General features: G+C 41.9%; 8 protein-coding genes across 9 annotated transcripts in view; 7 read left to right on the forward strand and 1 right to left on the reverse strand.

Annotated features, from left to right (window-relative positions):
• LOC145703919 (fumarate hydratase, mitochondrial-like) overlaps nucleotides 1-12,263 on the forward strand; it is a 48,296-nt gene extending 36,033 nt beyond the window's left edge. The window contains exons 2-6 of one of the 2 annotated variants that reach the window (XM_081781331.1): nucleotides 10,204-10,258; nucleotides 10,662-10,805; nucleotides 10,849-11,799; nucleotides 11,846-11,990; nucleotides 12,034-12,263. In XM_081781331.1, the coding sequence (XP_081637457.1) occupies nucleotides 10,205-10,258; nucleotides 10,662-10,805; nucleotides 10,849-11,799; nucleotides 11,846-11,990; nucleotides 12,034-12,191 (1,452 nt within the window). In that variant the 5' untranslated portion in view covers nucleotide 10,204 and the 3' untranslated portion in view covers nucleotides 12,192-12,263. Of the gene's footprint in view, nucleotides 1-393; nucleotides 1,001-1,039; nucleotides 1,498-1,539; nucleotides 1,660-1,703; nucleotides 1,806-10,203; nucleotides 10,259-10,661; nucleotides 10,806-10,848; nucleotides 11,800-11,845; nucleotides 11,991-12,033 lie in introns of those variants that run through there. The other variant, XM_081781332.1, reaches the window with a different exon arrangement.
• Nucleotides 1-18,078, reverse strand: part of LOC145705400 (uncharacterized) — an 85,259-nt gene that overhangs the window by 20,207 nt on the left and 46,974 nt on the right. The gene's annotated exons all lie outside the window — the stretch shown is intronic.
• Nucleotides 1,864-2,340, forward strand: LOC145703936 (uncharacterized). Its single transcript, XM_081781353.1, has 2 exons — nucleotides 1,864-2,038; nucleotides 2,078-2,340. Exons 1-2 carry the CDS (start codon nucleotides 1,886-1,888, stop codon nucleotides 2,309-2,311), a joined length of 387 nt encoding a protein of 128 aa, XP_081637479.1. The 5' UTR covers nucleotides 1,864-1,885; the 3' UTR covers nucleotides 2,312-2,340.
• Nucleotides 2,963-4,444, forward strand: LOC145701957 (thymidylate kinase-like). The gene is made up of 4 exons (XM_081779169.1): nucleotides 2,963-3,088; nucleotides 3,132-3,240; nucleotides 4,005-4,279; nucleotides 4,322-4,444. The coding sequence occupies exons 1-4, from the start codon at nucleotides 2,963-2,965 to the stop codon at nucleotides 4,442-4,444; spliced, it is 633 nt and encodes a 210-aa protein (XP_081635295.1).
• Nucleotides 4,404-5,942, forward strand: LOC145703922 (pseudouridylate synthase RPUSD2-like). The gene is made up of 2 exons (XM_081781335.1): nucleotides 4,404-5,712; nucleotides 5,753-5,942. The coding sequence occupies exons 1-2, from the start codon at nucleotides 4,544-4,546 to the stop codon at nucleotides 5,916-5,918; spliced, it is 1,335 nt and encodes a 444-aa protein (XP_081637461.1). The 5' UTR covers nucleotides 4,404-4,543; the 3' UTR covers nucleotides 5,919-5,942.
• LOC145701958 (tetratricopeptide repeat protein 29-like) lies at nucleotides 5,995-10,113 on the forward strand. Its single transcript, XM_081779170.1, has 8 exons — nucleotides 5,995-6,079; nucleotides 6,120-6,201; nucleotides 6,245-6,540; nucleotides 6,612-6,853; nucleotides 6,904-7,065; nucleotides 7,132-7,245; nucleotides 9,099-9,217; nucleotides 9,936-10,113. Exons 1-8 carry the CDS (start codon nucleotides 5,995-5,997, stop codon nucleotides 10,111-10,113), a joined length of 1,278 nt encoding a protein of 425 aa, XP_081635296.1.
• LOC145701959 (ubiquitin-conjugating enzyme E2-17 kDa) lies at nucleotides 12,394-12,767 on the forward strand. The gene is made up of 2 exons (XM_081779172.1): nucleotides 12,394-12,574; nucleotides 12,616-12,767. Exons 1-2 carry the CDS (start codon nucleotides 12,394-12,396, stop codon nucleotides 12,765-12,767), a joined length of 333 nt encoding a protein of 110 aa, XP_081635298.1.
• On the forward strand, nucleotides 13,735-16,855 carry LOC145704356 (uncharacterized). The gene is made up of 5 exons (XM_081781808.1): nucleotides 13,735-13,861; nucleotides 13,933-14,286; nucleotides 14,324-16,144; nucleotides 16,198-16,687; nucleotides 16,725-16,855. The coding sequence occupies exons 2-4, from the start codon at nucleotides 14,214-14,216 to the stop codon at nucleotides 16,410-16,412; spliced, it is 2,109 nt and encodes a 702-aa protein (XP_081637934.1). The 5' UTR covers nucleotides 13,735-13,861; nucleotides 13,933-14,213; the 3' UTR covers nucleotides 16,413-16,687; nucleotides 16,725-16,855.

An 18,078-nucleotide genomic window follows, 5' to 3' on the forward strand; every position in this document is an offset into this window, starting at 1 on the left:
TGAGTATTTTCTCTTCAGAAAGACTTAATTCGTCGTGTAAATAAAATAATGAGTAAGAGCGCGCAGAGTTTACGTAACGTAATTTTCAGAGGAAAATGAAGAAAGCAAAGAATGTGCAATCGATCTCGAGCGAAAGTGGAACGAACACCTTGATATAGCCACTCGATGATCAGCTCTAGAACAATGTTCTGTTTACTTCGCTCATCCTGAATCGAACTGGCTGACAGATAAAATACTGTCCTTGTTGCTCCTCTTGGAATACTGTCCTTGTTGCTCTCTGCTAAAAACAGATCATTTTCTGTTCGAATCATTTATCGAACGTCCTTTAGGAAAATTAAGAAGATAACAATATATAAACTAAGCACGTAAAAACTTTCGATTTTTAAAATTTAGAATGGCCCTTAAACTGACCAAAGAAGTCTTCATTGTTGGCGCTAAGCGAACCCCCTTCGGTGGATTCGGCGGTGCCCTCAAGGACTTCACTGCCAATGACCTCCAGACTCACGCTAATGTTGCTGCCATGGCTCAGGCTGGCGTCGATCCCTCCCTCGTCGACTCCGTGTGCGTCGGAAACGTCATGCAGAGCTCCAGCGATGCCGCTTACATTGCCCGACATAGTGCTCTCCGCGCTGGTATCGACAAGGCCACCCCCTGTTTGACCGTCAATCGACTCTGTGGGTCGGGTTTCGAATCTATCAACATGATTGCCATGGAAATCGAACTTGGCATGACCCAGATCGGTATTGGAGGTGGTGCTGAATCCATGTCTCAGGCTCCTTACGCCCTCCGAGGTGCTCGATTCGGCACTCGACTTGGCCAAGATCTCAAGCTTGAGGACACTCTCTGGGCTGGTCTTACTGATCAAAACATCAAGCTTCCCATGGGTATCACCGCTGAGAATCTTGCTGTTCAGTATGGCATCACCATGGAAGAAGCTAATGCCCATGCTTACCAGACCCAGCAACGATGGCTCGCTGCCAACGAGGCTGGTCATTTCAAGGTTTGAATGATTGAAGTATTGGCAATGACTTATATTTAGGCGGAAATGGCCCCAATGGATGTCAAGATCCGCCGAAAGCCCGTCTCGATGGATTTTGATGAACATCCCAAGCCACAGACTACCCTCGAGCAGCTCAACAAGCTCAAGCCCGTCTTCAAGAAAGATGGCACTGTGAATGCTGGTAATGCTTCTGGTGTCTGTGACGGTGCTGCCGCTGTCGTTGTAGCCTCTGCCGAAGCTGTCAAGGCGCACAACCTTACTCCTCTTGCTCGAATCGTTTCCTTTGCTTCCGCTGGCTGTGAACCTAAAGTCATGGGCATCGGACCTGTCCCTGCTACCAAGCAGGCTCTTGCTGCTGCTGGTCTCACTTTGGATCAGATGGATCTCATCGAGGTTAACGAGGCTTTCGCTCCTCAATTCCTCGCTGTCCAGAAGGAACTTGGCCTCGACAACGACAAGACCAACCTTTGTGGTGGTGCTATCGCCATTGGCCATCCGTAAGTCTCGATATTTATAGCGTTTGTTCATGTTCTGTTTAGTCTTGGTGCCTCCGGTACTCGAATCACTGGTCACTTGGCCCACGCTTTGAATCGAACTGGCTCCAAGTACGCTCTCGGGTCCGCCTGCATCGGTGGCGGCCAGGGTATCACCATCATCCTGTAAGACTTTTCAATTCATGCCAGGTTTTTTAATCATTTTTTAGCGAAAACATGCAATGATTTCGTCGGATGCTTATTTATTCTGATCACAAGATCGCAAGTACTCATTCATAAAGTAACACGATTGAGAAATTTCTCGTTCTCCACATGTTTACTCCACTGATAACTGTTAATGCTAGTTTATAGATTCATAATTTTAAATCTTTCCTTGTTCAGAAATTCGCTCATGACCGCCACAGACACTATTGGTAGCCGTAAATCGGGCCGTAGCTGGAAGACCTCTAAGAAGCCCATTCACACGATGACACCAAAGGGAGCTAACTCACAAAAGAAATGGAAAGCTAAGATGGACGAAAAGCTACGTATGCACCAGATGAAGGTGAGTTCAAGGAGTAATTACCCAATTAACGGGGTTAAGATGAGGGAGCGAGAAATAATTGCTCAAAGGAATGAAGAAAAGGAAGCCGAGCGTATCCGTATCGAAGAGAAGAAACGTCAGCAAGAAGAAAACGAATGGAAACAGGCGAAGTCTCAGGGTCAAATTGTGACGGACGCAAAGAAGATCAAAAAGCTCGAAGCGAAAGAAATAAAACAAAAGAAACGGGCCGCCCGACGAAAGTCGAAAATGAAGGGACCATCAAAGTTGAAATAAACTCTGACACACTGCTCCCTAAACGCAATCCGTATGAACTTCAAATAATCCATTGAACTTCAGAATGAACCGAATTTTGGCTGTCCCCACCCGAGTCCTCTCCCGACGAACCCTCGTCTCTTCCCTCGAGACTGGCGGTCATGCTCACGCCCGAAAGCCAGTGGCGCTCTTCTCCGCTCACCCCGCCTACTTCCGACCACTCGGTAATATTGAACTTCCTTTTCACTGCTAATTCTATTCAGGTTTGGTTCTTATGGCCACGGCTTACATCCCAGCCATCTACTTTTACTACGACATCACCTTCAACCAGCGAAAGGCAGAGACCTCCATCCTCGTCGGCCTTTTCGGAGAGGAGGGATTCCGTAAGTATTACCAAATCAAGATTTATAACCCACCAAACTTTTAGTCCGAGACTTGAACCTCTGCGTCGTCTTTACCCTCACCGGCATGGTCACCTTCTGGGCCGGCCGAGTGTTGTTCTTCCACAACCTCAACATCTGGTCCGCCTAAGTGCATTCAAATTAATTTCTGTCAGATACACACTTTGAAATCTCCCTCCTTATTTATTGTCAGTAACGCTTACTAATAGATTATTTGACAGAATACTCGACTCTTTGTGTTCATTTTTTAATAATTCTTTTGTGTATCAGAATGGCTCGAGGGGCGTTGATAATCTTTGAAGGGGTCGATAGATCGGGCAAGTCGACGCAAATCAAGCGTATTTTCAATCAAATGCTTAATAAAGGTGAAAAAGTGTATCTGACACGTTTTCCTGAGGTGAGCTACTTCCTTTGATGCATTGGGTTAATAAGAGTTCTAGAGGACAAGCGAAATCGGACAGACCATTAACGGGTACCTGACGAGCTCTAACAACCTTTCGGACCAAGCTATTCACTTGCTTTTCTCCGCAAACCGATGGGAACATGCTCGTAAGTCTACCTGCGTGAAAAAGGAAAAAAAGTAGGACAAAAATATAGTGAAATTTCGTTCATTATAATGAAAATATATATTTTTCGGAGATTCTAATTGTAAAAGTGTATTTGCAGTTTTTTTGATAGAAAATGCTGTAGTGTCTTATCTAGTGCCCATCAATCTTATCCTGACACTACATCTCTTTTATTGCATCATGGTGCTATGCACCTCGATGCGCACCGGTTGGTAGCAAACCCTTTATAACTGCTCCCCATCTCTATTCTGACACATTACCTTACATTACCACAGATCCACACTACAACACACACTCACACAGGCACGACACTACCAATAAACGAGATATGAGATTTTAGTCCTTTTTGGGGCCTTGCGTCCCTTCGTCTTTAAGATGGCATTAGATGAGACTCTTACAATGCAGGTTTTTCGTTTTAGCTCCATTTCCTCGTGCTCTCCTAGATAGGTTTTCTCATCATTCGTCCCACCTTTTTAGGAGGCTGATCTGAGAAATCGTCTCGGTTTTTTCTTCAAAAACTTTTTTCTGAAAAAAATTTTTTTGATTTATTTATCTGGTATTTAATCCTTTCTTACCTTAAATATACGGCGATCGGACTTGAGTAAGTTCGAAAACTGATTATTTTTAGTTCTGATGCCCTGATAACAACAGTTTATCTAGAGATTTTGCATAAAAATTTAAGAAAAATTAGAAATCTAATTAGTGAATCTCGGGCGAAATTAGTTGGAAAATTTAATGCACGTTCAGAGAGCATTTTGAACTACCTGAACAACGGGACATCAGTTTTGGTCGACAGATACGCATTTTCTGGTGTCGCTTTTACCGCTGCAAAGGGGCTTGATCTCGAGTGGTGCAAAAATCCCGACCGAGGACTTCCAAAACCAGATCTTGTTCTTCAGCTTGACGTTGACGAAGAAACTGCAAAAAGCAGAGGTGGCTTTGGAGAAGAAAGATATGAAAAAGTGGAGTTTCAGCGAAAAGTTAGAAGCCTATATTCTCGGTTGAAAGAAGAACACAGTGATGTAAGTCGTATAAAACTGAGCTGATTGAAATGAGTGCATTAGATTTGGAAGGTGATCGACGCATCTGGAACAGCAGATGAACTGACACCTCAGCTTCAAAGTTTTGTTGATGAAACTATCAAAAACTGTCAAAATAATGATATCGAAAAATTGTGGATCAATTGAGACTAAACATGTGCAATATTTTACCTGCCAACATGCAATAGCCAGAATTTACCATTCCTTCTTTCTACAATTATTTTGAGCAAGAATGATCCCTTCAGAATGCAAGTTTGTAAAGATGCACCTGCAGTTAAACTGCTTAAATTAGACACTAAAGAAGCAGTTGCTTCAGTTATGGCAGAAAATTTGACGACAAGGAAAAATAAAAAGCTCAAAATGGTCAATTTAATGAAGAAACAGTCGCCGCTATCTCCGGAAAAGCTTGACGATACATTCGCAGAGACCGACTATATAATTGACGAAGAGAAAGGTCTTCGTAGAGTTAGACCTTATTTCTTCACTCATCATAAGTTCGCGCTGAAGAGATGGCTTGGCATGTCTGTTTTTGATATGATGATGAAAGAGTTCAGTCTTCATATTTCAACGCCTGAAAAGTTAAATGAAACGGCAGAGCGAGGCTACATGCTTTTAAACATGGAAAAGATCAACGCTTCGGAGCTCAAAGAAAGGATCATCAAAGACGGGGATATGATTTCAACGAAGGACCATCGCCACGAGCCTCCAATTAGAATCGAATTGCCAACAGTCATCGCCGATACTGACGAGTTCTACGTCGTGAAAAAACCATCAAGCGTCCCAATTCATCCTGTAGCACAGTACCGACACAACTCACTGATCTTCTTAATTGCCCGAGAATATAAAGTGAACTACCACGTCATTCACAGACTAGATAGACTCACTTCTGGGCTCGTTATTTTTGCCAAAACGAAAGAAGTGGCAAAGCGCGTAAGCAAAGAAATATCTGACAGAGTTGTTCAAAAACAGTATCTGCTGAGAGTCGTTGGGAAGTTTCCTGAAAAGGCAACGTGCGAAGAGAGCTTGTTTGAAATCTCTGCGAAGAAGGGTATTTACAGAGTAGCAAAGGATGGCGATGACGAGAAAAAAGTAAAGACTGCTTTGACAAACTTCGAGCTTGTTGAATTTTTCGAAGATAGCAACGAAAGTCTTGTTCGTGCAATGCCAAAGACTGGTAGAACACATCAAATTCGCGTTCATACTCAGTATTTGGGCTTCCCGATCATCAACGACCCGGTTTACAATGATCCTCTGTTTGGGAAAGAACGATTTTTGGAACGACAACAAAGAGAAGATATCACAGAAGATATAGCAGTTGAAGGGCTGACGAAGTCGAAAAATTGGGGACCAAAGGGTTTTAAGATTGCCGAGGAAAGTGACACGCCTCAGATGGCTTTTGAAAAGGATCCGCTCTGGTAAGTTGTGGACTGATTTCCTAAATCATGCGCGTTCTAGTGATAAATGCAGGAACACTCCTGCTGATCCCAATCAACACGACCTGATCCTCTATCTTCACGCTCAAAAATACTCTGGCCCGAACTGGAGCTTCGAAACACCGCTCCCTTTCTGGGCTGAGCGCGACTTCAAAACTCCTGAATATTACAAGAAATACCTTCTGTAGCAAATATTTTCTAGAACAAAATCCCATCAACTCGAAGTCAGCAATTTGTTTTTAGTTTGAGAATGAGCGTATAAAAATGCCAACAGAGTTCAAATTGAAATCGTTGGCCCCGGGTCCGCCCTCGGGTACTATTCTGCAACTTCAAGGAAAACTCTCTTCAGGTAACTTTGGTTTTTGAGGTTTATTCTAGCGTGAATTTAGTTAACCAAGAAACATTATCACATTCAAGCACTTGTTATAAGCGAAACGACTATTATCACAACACATGTATAGAAATGCTAAGGTAACTTTTTAACACTCCTCGTTGATCCAACTTTTTTAACTAGAAATGGCTATCACAAAGCATATTCTGAAATGTTCAATCTGATCGAGAAGCGTAAGCTAGAAATAATCGCAGCTGGGCCTGGAACGCTGATGTCGCTCGCCCCTGTCGTTCACGAAAATAAAGAATACTTGGACACATTCAAGGAGAAGCTCACTGCGGCCGAAGAGGCCGAGCGGAAAAGCGAGCAAGTCAAAGTCTACTCAAATATTTCCGAATTGGCGCTTTACTTCAGCGAGCGGAAACTCACCTGGCTTTCTCATCACTTCTTCGATAGGGCACTCGCCATTGCGTCTGAGAGTAAGTGCCAGCCTTGATTCTCTTCCTTGATTTCAATTCTAAAGAGTAGACACTTTCACAATCGTTTTCAGTAACTGTGGATTCTGGTAAAAGCCTTTGCGAAGCAAGCGAGCGGTGTGGTTTGGCCTGTGAGTCTCGCGGTGAAATCGACGCGTCTCGGAGCCACCTTGAAAAAGCGGTGAGCCTGTCGCACGGACGGGGAACATGGAAGACAGCACAGGGCGACACGTGGAATCAAACATCGTCGTTTCACCTTTCTCGCGTGCTCAGACTCGTCGCCGAAAAGGACAGCTCAATCGAGAGCCAACTACAGGTGACCTTTTGCGCGCTAAGCTCCGTCATTATCTACCGGTATTATTGTAGCTACTCGAAAAGTCAGTGCTCGCCGCGGACACTAGCAAATATGAAAAAACAATCTCAACTGCCAATTACCACTACGGACACAAGTTATTCCAAGCAAAAATGTACAAAAATCACGTCAAATTCTTGAACGCGGCCTCGAAAACGCCCTTATTATACAGAATGGTAAGAATCAATTCAATTAGATTTCAAATTTATTCAAATGGTCATTTAGATGAGTTGATTCAAAAGATCACGGCTGTACTGTCCGACCTGATCCGAGCGAAAGGAGCTGGATTTGGAGATGAAATATTGGAATCGGCCGAAGCGATACTCAAAAAGGCGGTCGATAAAGTTGAATCCGAGGTAGGTCACCGTAAGTGGGTCTCCCTTCACTTCCGTCAGCTGATCAATTTTTTAAAGTCGATATTTTTGACAACGATATTTTCAATTATTTTTTCGAGTTTGCCATCCCGTCGAATCCGCTTCTGCAAAATGTAATCAAAGTGGAATATTCATAAATTAAATTCGCTTGGCAGATTGATTGAGCTTGCTCAGGCGCGCTTTCAAATTGCAACAAATTTAATTTGCCCAAGCTTGCTCCTTGGGGAAATTCTAAATTGCTTATGCAGGTCAATCAAATCCGCCAGTGATGGGTGATCCTCCCTCTCATGGGCTATTCTTGCTGTCTTTCATGACATTTTGAATATGAATTATACATTTTTGGAGGGTCATTTCGTTCATTTAAATTAAATATATTTCTATAATATTATTTTTCTGTTAATTCCCCAGAATTGCCGAGGTGATCTTTTTTATTTGATATTGCTTCGCTGCTCCGCTTGGAAAAAAGCCGCGGCGCGTCTTTTTAATAATCGTTTCCAGGACTCTGACTCAGATTTTCTGCACAGGTTGCCCCACAGCTCGCATTGTGGCTTTTAACTTATACTTTCTTTCATCAATAGTTTGAATAATAATTTAAAATTTGAAATGAGGTGAGTCATCGTAAAAGCATCATTTTTACGCAGAGGCACTGCCCAGCGGGCAAGGGAAAGATCATTCTTATTCAGCGGGATTGGTACGTGACTGACTGTGCCAGAAGAGCGTGGTGTCGAGTGCCTCCTTGGCAGGCCGTGTCGCGATGTCGTCTTTTTTTCTTCGTTTCTTTTTTTTTCAATTTTGGTCTCCTTTGGTTGATTTGGTCGACGCCTCCGCCCACGCACTTTCTCCCTTTGCTCGATTTCGCGACGCAGAGCAGAAAGGCGCCCGTCACTCGCCACACTACTCTCTCAGCGCGTCAGAGACAGCAGCAGCCTTTTTCTTGTTTTATTTTTCCAGTGAATATTTTGAAAAGTAATCACCACGTGAAGAAATAAACAGCGAACTAGCCAAGCAGCTGATTGGCTGTAACAGTTCGAGAGAGGAAGTCTAGAGAAACCATCAATGAGTAATGCGATTATTCAGATTAATAATAGAAATATTGAATGAAGCCGGCACTGAACAGAAATCCTAGAAGTGGTTCAGCTTGAGTGAGACTGTAATTTACAGTTTCCGAAAGCATCAAGAGCTTGAGCCAGTTCTAATTTCTGCCCAAGGCCGAGGCTGACCAATCGACGCCCGGGAATTTCAAAAAGAGAAAATCCGCGCTCTAGGGGTGTGTATTTGTTTCCCGCAGCCGCGAAAATGAAACATTTCATGACGCATTCGAAGAATGAAAAAAGCCAATTTGGATAAATAAAGTTAGGTCTTCGCGCGTCGATTATAATGACGATTGGAAAGATTTTCCAGTCGAAAAAACGGAACTAGAAGAAAATTTGTTTACGCAGCTAGAAGTGCTAAATATTGACTCAAAGGCGATGATTCCGGGACGGCAAATATTTTAATAAATTGTTAAATAATTACTCGACTTAGAAAAAAAATGAATCAGCTGACGGAAATCCCCATAATTATCATTTGATTGAACGAAATTTGAAATTGCTCCAGATTTTCTCATTTCGTTCGAGAGTTGAGTTGAGTTTTGAATAAATTTCGAAATTCGTTATTCGAAATCTCGAAAAAAACGAATTCAGCTTGATCATTCGGGGCATCACATTAACACCACCTAAAATGATATGTCTACAAATAATCTTGCTAAAAATACCCGGTTTTGTAACTTTCAAGGTGGTCTTACTGTGAGCTCATTTGGATGAGCAAAGACAAGTTGTATTCCTGATTGATTTTAGGGCGGGCAATGCTCCGTGGATGCACTTTCGCAAATGTCACTACTTTACAACGCGTACAAAAAGCACCCTCAAGCGACGGAACTCATCCAAAAAGCCTACCATAATTGTGAGGAAGCAAAGTAAGTAACCGAACAAACCTTTTGCCCTTCTTATCGTTCAACGACGAAATACACGGCGACGATCATTTAGGGTTCAGTGATTTAAAATTGATCCTAATTAAAGGCGGCCGGGAGGATAATCTAACTCTGAAATTCGAGGAAGCGGCCGGTGAATTTCTTTTTTTGAGACGTTGATACTTTATCCCTTGTTAGATTAGAAATTACAGTCACTCGAGGCCGAATTCACTGCGAAGGAATTTCCCCTACAGAAATTACGCAGTTTTTTAATTTTTAGCTTATCAAAGAATTTGTAGATAGGGCGTACTTGGATAGAATTTTATAAAGCTATAAAAGGTATTTCATCCGCGAGTGACTGTAAATTATTTTTTCAAAAATAAAAGTCGTGCCATCTGCGCAGCCTTCTTTTTCTTATTCGCGCGATAAGTTTTGATTAAGCATTGAGAATCGATGGCTACTATCGACAGCGGCCTGTTCAGAAATATATTTTTCTATCGATTGGAGGAATTCCGACAGACGGTTCATATTCAAAAGCAAACTCAATGAATAGCTTTATGCCAAAATAAGATCGATAATATTGCCCTGGCTGGGGTCAATGAGCCCGAACCTTTTTTTAATTCCTCATCTTACCTCCTTTAATTGCCTCTCTTAATAAAGCAATAATGTTGCCGTTATGATTGTAATATTCTTGATTCGCAAAATTTATGAACCAACAATTTAGGAATCGTGAAAGATCGACGCGTGTAGCAGTCGGCACTGTAGTTGGAAACGAGCATCTACTGGAGTACCGCCGTCAACTGTCGCTAGCTACCAAGAACAAAAAGAACGTTCGCATTTTGGTCAACTGGAAGAACCTTGGAGATCTGCAGACTCTGCAGCCTGATAAACAGCAAAACTGAACTTTCATATTCTATTCTATTTTTCTATTCAATAAATAATCTATATATTTTTTTACTGATTATTGTCGTTATTGAATTGGTACGGTTTAGCATGCGTCAGTTCGTTTTGTCCCGAGTCGTTCGACCAAAAATCCCATCTCGATTTGTAAGTTGATTAAAATTTTTGTAAATGAGATCACGATACAAGCCCGCTTTTCCCTTCTGGTCAGTGGGTGGTGCTCGAGACGCAAGTTCTTTATCTTTTTTATGAAACCCATATTTTACTGAAAATTAACATGGGGCACTTTAAAAGAATCACTTTAGTTGTTACCTTTTTTATTAAAATTAAATCCAATAAGTTATAAAGCGCAGGAATTTTATGGTTCCCTTCAGATATTTTTATATAATCGTAAAATAGGAGAAATGATCATAACTAGCCGAGCCACACCTAGTAGGCATCACAATATCGAGAAAAGAGCACTGATAGAAAATGATTCCGGTCAGAATAAAGATTTATATTCAGTTTCATTGCCATCGTGATAGATTGACCCCTATAAAATGAATTCTAGGCGTCTGGCTTCCGAATCGAGACCGACACCATGGGTGAGATGCAGGTGCCAAACGACAAGCTCTATGGCTGCCAGACCGCCCGATCGATGAAAAACTTCCCCATCGGCGGCGAGGCCGATAAGATGCCCCGACAGATCATCCAAGTAATTGATAATTAAATTATTCTAATTGTAACCGCTCCGCAAGGCTTTTGGTTACCTCAAGAAGGCCTGCGCCGAAGCAAACCAGAAGTTTGGACTCGACGCCAAGCTCGCCAACGCGATCAAGGAGGCCGCCGATGAGGTCATTTCTGGCAAGCTTTACGACGAGGGTCACTTTCCTCTTGTTATCTTCCAGACTGGCTCGGGCACCCAGTCGAACATGAACACCAACGAGGTCATTTCCAACCGCGCTAATCTCATCCTCGGCGGCGAAGTCGGCACCAAGTCCCCCGTCCACCCCAACGATCACGTCAACAAGTCCCAGTCCTCGAACTGCACCTATCCTACGGCTATGCACGTCGCCACCGCTCTCGAAATCAACAACGTTCTCCTCCCAGGCCTCAAGAAGCTCCGAGAGGCCCTCTACGAGAAGCAGAAAGCTTTTGAGCACATTGTCAAAATTGGCCGAACTCATATGATGGACGCTACTCCATTGACTCTCGGACAGGAATTCTCTGGATACGTTCAGCAGCTCGATAACGGAATCGCCCGTGTTGAAGCCACCCTCCCACGAGTCTACGAACTTGCCATCGGTGGCACCGCTGTCGGAACTGGTCTCAACACTCGAATTGGTTTCGCAGAGGCTTGCTGTGAGGAGCTTTCCAACTACACCGGTCTTCCATTTGTCTCCGCTCCCAACAAGTTCGAAGCTCTCGCCAACCACGACGCCATGGTTGAGGTTTCCGGCGCTCTCAATGTTGTCGCCTGCTCCATCCACAAGATTGCCAATGATATGCGCCTCCTCGCTTCTGGACCACGATGTGGTCTTGGCGAGCTCAATCTTCCCGAAAACGAGCCCGGATCCTCCATTATGCCCGGCAAGGTCAACCCAACTCAGGTTGAAGCTATCACTATGGTCTGTACGCAGGTCATTGGTAATAATATGGCTGTCACCGCTGGCGGTATGAACGGTCACTTTGAGCTCAACGTCTACAAGGTAAGTTTTTTCTCTTATCAACCCATTCATAACACTCAATAATTAGCCAGTCATGGTTTCCAACGTTCTCCGATCTGCCAACCTCATCGGCACTGCCTGCAACGCCTTTGTTGATAACTGCGTTGTCGGCATCACCGCCAACGAAGCCCGAATCGATCAGCTTCTCAATGAGTCTCTTATGCTCGTAACCGGTGATAACATTTCCAAGCAGCCCCTTTTTCAACCGCTTTTCAGCTTTGAACCTCCACGTCGGATACGATAAGGCCGCCGCCATCGCCAAGAATGCGCATAAGAAGGGAACCACGCTCCGAGAGTCTGCCAAAGAAAACGGCATCACGGACGAACAATTTGACGCTTGGGTTGTCCCAACCGATATGCTCGGACCAAAATAAACTTTTTATTGGGAGAGTGAAACAATTATTTATTAAGCGCGCCCATTTCTGTATCTTTTCAGGAAATGTGTTCCTCTAGTGAAATTGCTTTTACATGTGTGTGTTTCTACAAGTTCATATTCAAATAGTTTTGAAGCATAAAAATGATGCATTATTCGGAAAGCTGTTTCGTTGACGGTATTTTTTCAGGGTTGGGTTAAGGATGTCTACTGCTGCTCGACGACGTCTTATGCGGGATTTTAAAAGGCTCCAGGAAGACCCCCCAGCTGGTGTTTCCGGAGCCCCAACAGACAACAATATTCTCCTCTGGAACGCTGTAATATTTGGCCCGGCAGATACACCGTTTGAGGACGGGACGTTCAAACTAACCATAGAATTTACAGGTACACTTTCAAACTTGGCTCTATCTGAAATCAAATTGTAGAGGAGTATCCAAATAAACCGCCCGTCGTGAGATTTACCTCTAAAATGTTCCATCCGAATGTTTACGCGGATGGGTCCATATGCCTTGATATCCTGCAAAACCGCTGGTCGCCCACATATGATGTGTCTTCTATCTTGGTTGGTTGTGCATGAGTAGTAATGCTTTTATATGAAGCATATATAACTTCGTATTCGTTCACTGTGATGAATTTAAAACTTTTTGCAGGCAAAATTCTAACTTTGCCTGTTTTCATACCTAGCAGAAAGCCCGTAAAATTTCGAGTCGCCTGGACTAGATTTGGGCCAAAACCGTCATACGGTGACGTCATAAATGACGTATAAAGTTGGCAAAAATGGCGATTTTGGCCAAACTTTGAGTCAGTTTTTAGGGGCTTTATTAAAGGAATTTTTCGGTGTTTTATAGCTCAAATTGATCCTTGTGAAAAACTGAACTAAGGTTTTCAAGATTTTTTTATTTGGTTGAAAATTTTTTTTCGGGAAATTCTAGAGCCCAGTTTTTCAAAATTTTTTTAAAAACCCTTAAAAACCTTAGTTCATTTTTAAATAAGCTTTCATTTGAGCTATAGAACACTCCTTAATTCCATCGGGAAGGCAATTAAAATTTGACTCAAAGTTTCGCCTATTTGGGACCTTCTGACGTCATTTGTGACGTCATTCTCTAGAAAATTTCAAAAACGATTTGGTCAAATCGACTCAAAATTTTACGGGCTTTCATAGGGGTACAGAATCCGGCCAGGTCAGAAATTTGCCTGCAAAAAGTTTTTTAAATTCATCTGTAATATTTGTTCGAACAAGTGTAAATTTGCCGTTTAGACATCCATTCAATCACTTCTCGATGAACCGAACCCCAACTCACCCGCCAATTCCCAAGCCGCTCAACTCTTCCAGGAAAACAGACGAGAATATGAAAAGAAAGTGATGCAGGTCGTCGAGCAGAGCTGGAAGGAGGACGATGAGTAGTCCCGCATCTCATTCCTCACTCCTTAGTTTCTCTTCAGTGAAGAGCCACATTCTCACTTTTTAATGTAGCAATAAATTATTGTGTGAAAAAACCTCTTAATGAAAAACAAAGACTTCACAACAGTTGAGTGTTTTTGTTCAGATGATCTTGAATGAATCGGCTGGGATGCACCAGAAGCAGGCTAGTTAGATCCAAGTTAGCAGTGAACATCGAAAACTTGCAAAATGCGTTGAAATTTGTTCATGAAACTGGGCATTGTTCTTATGTGGAGGGTTTCAACTATGAAACTTTTGAGATTGTTATATTGAAGTGATCATTTCGAAACCCCGTTACTAGATATCCGACGATGTATTTTGCAAATACGGCGCTTGGAGGACCTCTTTTCGCAGCTCGATAGTAACTCTCAAAGATCAGCAATTCACAGTCTTTACTCGACGCCTTCTATAGATCGAAAGTTCAAAATTTCTGAGTTTTCAAAGAATGCCTCAACATCTTTGAATCTCCAAAATGACCTGCCAGATTTCGAAGTTGCAGCTTCTTACCAATACCTGTCGAGACTTCCCAAATCAAAACCGCTTGTAAATGCTGACAGTCTTGTATTGTTTGAGGATAAGCAAATGGATTCTGAACTCAAGGAAAAGGTTCTTGAGGCGATTGTCTGTCAGATGCTTTTCAACTCGTCTCTTAGAGGTTTGATACTACGATTATTTCTAAAAAATATTTTTAGACAAACTTAAATCGGTGACACAAGTTATCGAACGCGCTTCATCAAGTGGAATCAGGTCGTCCGGAGCTCTTAGTCTTGTGTATCAATATGCGAGAGTGGCTGGTACCCATGAGAAAAATTATTTACTCGGAGTGAAAGATCAGTTCCTGGAATACGCAGAGCGACTGCAAATCGTTGATGATACGTTTACTTTGATAAGACTGGGTAATGCTTTAGAAGTTCTGAATTTCGATGATATCAAGTCCTTCTTTCCCTACTTGGAAATTCTTGCGAATATGAAGCCTTCAACTATTAGACCGACAATAACAACGACTCTAGCACAGTACACAAGGCCGCAAAAACCTCAGCAAACCAGCAATCCATACGTTTCAGTATCTCCTTCTTTTGCAAACCCTTATCATCGAGAATATCAATTTCGAAGCGATTTCCGAAGCCAACTCGAACGCCTGGTCGAGTTTCCATCATATCTTGCTCTGGTTATGCCTTATTTGACGAAGAAGCAGCGAGATTTACTGCGAAGCAGAGTTAAAAGAACCCATTTACTGAATATCGAACGCGGTTACGATCAGTATCTCGACGTTATCAGAAGCTTTGGAGGTTCTAATACAGACTCGTCAAATCTAGCTTGTTGGAACCTAGGGCTTCTGCCGTATTCTGACTTTAGCATTGAATGTCCGGTCGATGGCTGGTTTCCCTGCGAAGACGATTCGTTAACTCTAGCATTACACGAGCATTATACGAGCATCGGACCGGGTCTTCTTTCATGCGTAGAGAATCAGAGAACAAAATGGAAAATGAAATCGAAAGTCAAGATTTCCACTGCCTTAGCTGAGCATTATGAAGGTAATCCTGCGCATGCCAAACGACTGGAATATTTAAAATCAATCTGGAGATCGCAATCTTGGCATCCAGTTCAAGGAATTTTATATGGAGGTTCAGCACGTGGATCAAAAATCCTTTTTGGAGACAACGAAGAGTATGAAAAAGATGACAATGGAGACGTTAAATATTTTGCAATCCTGGATCGTTCGTTTGAGTTTTTCAATTTTCAAGAAGCGATGGAAATCGTAGAAGAGATTGGAAAGTTTTTCGATGAGAATCAATCGGAGATTAATGATTTCTGCTGCTTAAAATTGCCAAGTACCGTCAAATTTTGGGTTCTCTCTGAGTGCTTTTCCTCACTCGACAAAAGACGTAGAGAAGAACTACAAGGTTTATTGAAGAATAAAAATCTCAATAAATTTTTATGTCTGAAACGAAGAATACAGCAGGACAAAGTTCAGGAGTATGTTTTCGAATTAATGGATGATGGAGATGGAAAAGGTTTGTCAAAACTTATGTCAAGTCTCCAAAGAGATTCTTCGTGGAAAATAAAGCTTCCGGATTTCGTCTACTTGGAGGTATTGAAACGAATTCGAGAAGATGACCAATTTTTTCATTTACGTGGACGAAAATGGGAGAAACATTTGTACGAAAAACTTCATAAAAAATATGATGACCTTCAAATTCCAACAAAACTTATTTTGGAGAGGGAGCTTAAAAAGAGCTCGATGGAAGAATCAAAATTTATTCAGACGAAAATCAGTAATTTGCCGAAGAGACCATCTTCTCCAGAAGAAATTTCTCTGAATGTTAATTATCTTATTGGACTGCTGAACTTTAGCTTGGAGTCTTCCTCAAGAATGAAAGGAATTTTTAAGGCTTTGAAAAATGTGCCAATTTATTGGATTTATTTTATACGTGCTTGTGTCTTTTCTGAGAATCGGCAGTTATTGAAGGATGCTCTTGAAAAGTGTCTCAGAACAGACTCTATGTCTCAAGGTAATTTTATTAGAAAAATAACCCTATTAATACCACAAATTACACAAACTTAGACGTTCTCATATCTTCAATGATAAATATAAAAGAAGAAATTCTACTTACGAATGATAAAAAGCTTTTGAAACTTTATGTCTGTACCCTTGAAAGATTGCCTCAAGTATTTTACTTTTCTGGGTTAATTGATTTCGTCTCACTTCTGAGAGAATACGGAATGTCGGAGGAAATCGTAAAGATTTCGCATCACTTTCAATCCCAACAACGAACTTAATTAACCTTGTCTATCTTTATTCAAATTTGCATTTTTGAAGAATGCTTCGAAGGGCTCGTCCACGATTGAAAAACTTCCCAAGTCGGCAAGTTTCGACAACCATTATCGAAGCCATTGAGTTTGCGCATGCGACCGGAAAATGTTCCTATGGCGTTCGAAATGGAATCCACGATCTTGTCTTCCTCGAAAAGTGCGATTTGCCGGATGTGACGCTTGATAAAAGCTTGGAAATCATTTTCCGCGTTGGGAGTTTCGATCAACAAATAGATTTCAAGGTAACATTATCTCGTTTACGTCTTGTGTATCGCTTAGAGATTCGCGACAACTGCTCGAAAGCATGTTGAAACAAGTGAGCTATCGCTGGAGACAAGGACGGCCTGTTTGGGTTACCTCAATTTATCGCAATCGAGGATTCATGCTCATCAGTCGGATCTAGTCAGGAAATGGTTTATTCTTGATTTTTAGTGTTATAGACTATAACTTATAGTATGGCTATAACGTATGACTGTTTTACTGCATAGCATTTCTGCTTCTGATCACTGTGCGCGCCCAACGCGCGGCGACCTTTCCCTTTTTCCCTTTTTGTTATTAATTATTCACTGCACCACCAATAATTTCGGCTGCTCCGCCGATATTCTCGCGCGGCGCTCCGATATTCTCGGAAGGGCCGAGAATATCCGCGGACGCTCTCCCGATATTCTTGGACGTTGCTCTGATATTCTCGGATAGGCCGAGAATATCCCTGTAGAAAAGTGTACCCTATATAAGGACGACACCCACCATCAAATCAGTAACGTTCTCAGGGGTCACTTTGAGCAAGACCTACGGCTTTATGCCTAGAGATTACTGTACTGAGACTGTACTAGCGCTGGTCGCAGAATAAATCGGAAACGCTTATTAGCTTTTTATTACAATTGTAGTGTGTCTTTATTTCACGCAAGCCATACTGCAACATTGGTGTCAGAAGTGGGATTCTGCCTAGTTATTAATTATTCACTGCACCACCAATAATTTCGGCGAATTTAAAAAAAAAAAATCTATCAAGAATAAGTATGGAATTTATAACGTGAAATTTTTATTTCCAAAAAGATTAAAACACTAAATCATCTCTTTCTTAGTTTTTTCTTCTCTTTCAAAGAGCTGGACAATACGCGAAAAATAGTGCGACTGATCACAAGGGAGGCAAAATGCAGAATGACGTCCGATTTCAAAAGCGAAAATTTCGGCGCTGAATACATTAATATTTATGGACAAGCGCGCGCTCTGAATGGCTCGAAGCACCTATATTGACTCAGGCATCCAATCAGACGATAGAAGAAATAAATTATTCATGAAGTGCGCACCCTCTCAAAATCACCATCTTTTAAAAAGTAAGACTAACTTGTCTTCGAAAATTGAAAAATTTCAATTTTTTGATATCGTGAAAATGCCAATCAAATCAAAACAAATCCTTTATTATTTTGAAGATGGCACCGAAAAAGAAATGGTTTACCGTTATGTGCTTCCACGAGTCCTGTCAATATATCCACCAACCGAACATATACAGAAACCAGAGAAATGGCAAATAATTTTCGACATGATTGCGATTATAGAAGAAATCCGTAGAGACACGACGGAATTCATAGCCACGCAAAACTTCTCCGTCGGACAATCAGAAGCTCTTTAC

This window comes from Oikopleura dioica, chromosome PAR (assembly GCF_907165135.1).
Source record: "Oikopleura dioica chromosome PAR, OKI2018_I68_1.0, whole genome shotgun sequence".
In the NCBI taxonomy this organism is placed as follows: Eukaryota; Metazoa; Chordata; class Appendicularia; order Copelata; family Oikopleuridae; genus Oikopleura; species Oikopleura dioica.